Source organism: Etheostoma spectabile, chromosome 1, assembly GCF_008692095.1.
Source record: "Etheostoma spectabile isolate EspeVRDwgs_2016 chromosome 1, UIUC_Espe_1.0, whole genome shotgun sequence".
NCBI classification, from domain to species: Eukaryota; Metazoa; Chordata; class Actinopteri; order Perciformes; family Percidae; genus Etheostoma; species Etheostoma spectabile.
This window is the reverse complement of record NC_045733.1, coordinates 15896974-15900158: the sequence shown is the minus strand read 5'-3', so window position 1 is coordinate 15900158 and position 3185 is coordinate 15896974. Positions and strand designations below refer to the sequence as shown.

The 3185-nt window shown below is 36.8% G+C and overlaps 1 protein-coding gene across 1 annotated transcript in view; it reads left to right on the top strand.

Annotated features, from left to right (window-relative positions):
• The window catches only part of vegfd (vascular endothelial growth factor D), a 7620-nt gene extending 6246 nt beyond the window's left edge, over positions 1-1374 (top strand). The window contains exons 5-8 of the mRNA XM_032503579.1: positions 54-181; positions 270-385; positions 802-967; positions 1301-1374. Of these exons, the coding sequence (XP_032359470.1) occupies positions 54-181; positions 270-385; positions 802-967; positions 1301-1319 (429 nt within the window). The 3' untranslated portion in view covers positions 1320-1374. The remainder of the gene's footprint in view (positions 1-53; positions 182-269; positions 386-801; positions 968-1300) is intronic.
• The last annotated feature ends 1811 nt before the right edge of the window (positions 1375-3185 follow it).

Below are 3185 nucleotides of genomic sequence, written 5' to 3'. Positions count from 1 at the left end.
TGTGTGTGTGTGTGTGTGTGTGTGTGTGTGTGTGTGTGTGTGTGTGTTTTCAGGTCCTTAGTGTCATTCCATTTAAGTTTGTACCAGAGCCTGTGCTAATACGAGTAGCTAATCATACAGAGTGCAGGTGCATGGAGCCCGCCATAATACGACGTAATGCTCAAACTCACAGGAGCAGTGGGTGAGTCCAAAACATCAGTCTTATTTCTCAACTGAATTTGATATGACGATTTTTTTTTCATCTTCTAATCCATCTGTTTCATTGGCAGCTGCTCTCCAATGGGCCAGCTGTCAGAGACACATGACTCCAGAAGACTTTGTGCCAGTGGGTTAATTTGGGATTGTTCAACTGACCGATGCGTACCTTACCCTTCCAGTACACCAGGTGTGTGTTTTTTAACAACTCTTAGATGTATTGGCACAACATTGTGAACAGACATTCATAGTTTCTTGCTGATTTGTCCTAATTACTTTACTTGTAAAAACTAATACAATTCCAATAATTCTTTTAGTTGTCCTTTTAAGTCTAGTTTTCGTAACCATGTTAGCATGCTAACATTAGCAATGAATTCAAAAACAAGCTGCACACTAAACACATTGTACTTCAAACCCAGTTATAACATCTAGAAAATGTTTTTCACACAAGTTCATAATTTGGCATAAACATTAAAGTAAGTTCATTATAAAAGTATGAACAAACTGATTTAATAATATATTAAATATATAGAATATTCAGCTAACAAGGTATTGTACTTATACTGTCTTTGTGACTTAAATTAAACATTATTACCTCCTGCTTAGAGTCTCCACTCAGTTCATTGATGCCCGACTGTGAGATAGACGTTGAGCGCTGTGACTGTCTTCTGAGACCTGGGCCAACGCTGGAACCAAGACCCATCCAACGCTGTCACCTCAACTCCTCCATCTGTGCCCACAGGCATCAACATTTTGATCAATCCTCCTGCAGGTAGACCAGAGGGAGGCTTTCATATAATTTATCGGTTTCATTACTGGGGACACTTTCTTTAAATGCTATAACTGGGTAGCCTCAATAAGGTTATTTGGCATGGAATTGACTAAAATATTCAAACAGTATGAAAAAAGTATAACACAGTATAGGAAGGATCCAGTTTAAGGTAAATTAAATTGTAATTCCAAAAGCTACTCAGACATGCAAGATGAATAAACAAAGTAATCAGTTTCTAAAACTCCTGCAGATTTCAGGTTCATCCAGGCTTTCTGAGCTCTATCATGCATATATATTTTTATTTCTAAATGATATCTTTACATTTATTCACAGATGCAAATGGCCCAACTAGAACTCTGAAGAAATAAATGACGACAACCTGCTCGCAAAGGATGTTTGGAGGAAGACAAAAAAGGCTCATAATTTATTTACAGTCTTATTTATGGCGATCACTTTAACTAATTCATATGATATTAACTTACATGGCCATGTTAATTGATTTTTTTTAACATGCTTACGTTATGTTTCAATCAATTTGTAAAGTAATTTGTACATTGTTCTTTGTGCACTGAATTTCTAGTTTATATTAAAAGATTATTTTTTATAATTTTAATCTGTGATGAATTTATGGGTGAGTGCTTAACTTCTACATGTTAATCTTCATTTAAACATTCGCTGTTGTTATTCAAAAGAAACTGAGTACAGAACTCACCTGGATGCTTTAAAGCGTGCAAAAAACAACTTTTGGAAAAGTTTTAAAACTTGTTGCACACTTCAGGGGCACCACGGCCGTTGAATTCTGTTACAGAACTGCCTCGCGGTCCGCTTTGAAGAACCAATGAAATGCCTCTTTGCGCTGCTGCGTGTACGCAATGCGCGTCGTCGTTGCATTGCTAACAGTAGTCATGTTTGTTTTAAACATTTAGCATGATAATGTCAGGTGTTTGAGACATTACGTAAAATTGCCATCTTTTCTCCGCTGCGCTCTGAAGCGGCAACGCAGCAGTGTTTGTGCGTCTGTGTGTGGGTCGGAGCCCCGATGGAAGAGGGAAGGGCTAGGCGGAGCCCCGGGGAGATGCTAGGCTACTTTCAAATCTTGCTAGCTTTTCAACATTACCAACCCTGCCTTTAATAATTGTTACTTCATGAGTACAATAAGGGTATTGTAACCTGACAATATTGTTCCTTTCATTTTATCTTCATACGGAGTCTATTAAAACGAAAATGTTCACTCTCTTTAGATGTTTTTATATTCTATTTCTTTGCAACATTGAATTACAGTGGCTTTCATGGGTTTTTTGTGACTTTGATTCAACAAATAACAATAGAAAGTAATGTAAAAACTGATTTCAACAAAGTGATTAAATTCCTTTTAAAGGTAAAACCTAAGATTTAGGACACTAAATCCTCACTGCTGCAGTCAATTTGTTTAATAAGTCACATAATTGAATTAAGATCACTGGTGAGAAGTCAGTCTTTCAACAGAATACAGTATAAATACACCTGTCATTTGAATCACTTTGTAGAGATCTGTTTTTGCTAAGACAGATAATTCCCCCCTGTTGATCACTGTCAAAAAGCCAAATTAAAATCAACTTTTATTCTATAATGTAAGACAATAAAACATACGTTTACTCTAGACACTGTAAAAACATCTGGTTGCTGACGAGATCCGCTGCATTGCTTTCTATTCAGTAGCCAACATTTCCTTTGTTAGCCAGATGGTGGCAGTGAAGCTAACTAGCTAGCTATTTTTCCTTATGTCTTGTATTTAAAATATGTTGAATATTTGAGCTTCCAGGTGAAACTCTATTTGTTGTGATAGTGTTTGAAGACCTGCATCAGCTGTATTAAAGACAGAGTGGACTGTAAGTACTGGTTCTCATAAAACAGGTGCATCATTTACAGTTGTTGCTTGGTGAATGTATTGATGTCCAGTGTTGTATTCCTATTTCCCCGTCCGGCAGTGCTTCTGAAAATGCAAACATTAAATTGTACAGTATATGTCCTACCTCCTTTTGTTGGCGTCAGAATTGATTTTGCACCCATCATAAAATGGCTAGATACCAAAATGCTTTAAAGCGCTCATATTAGGCTTTTTGGCTTTTTCCCTTTTCCTTTATTGTGTTATATCTTTGTGCATGTTAAAGGTTTACAAAGTGAAAAAGCCCAAAGTCAATCCCAAAGGCACTTACCATCTCCATCAGAAAACACTGTT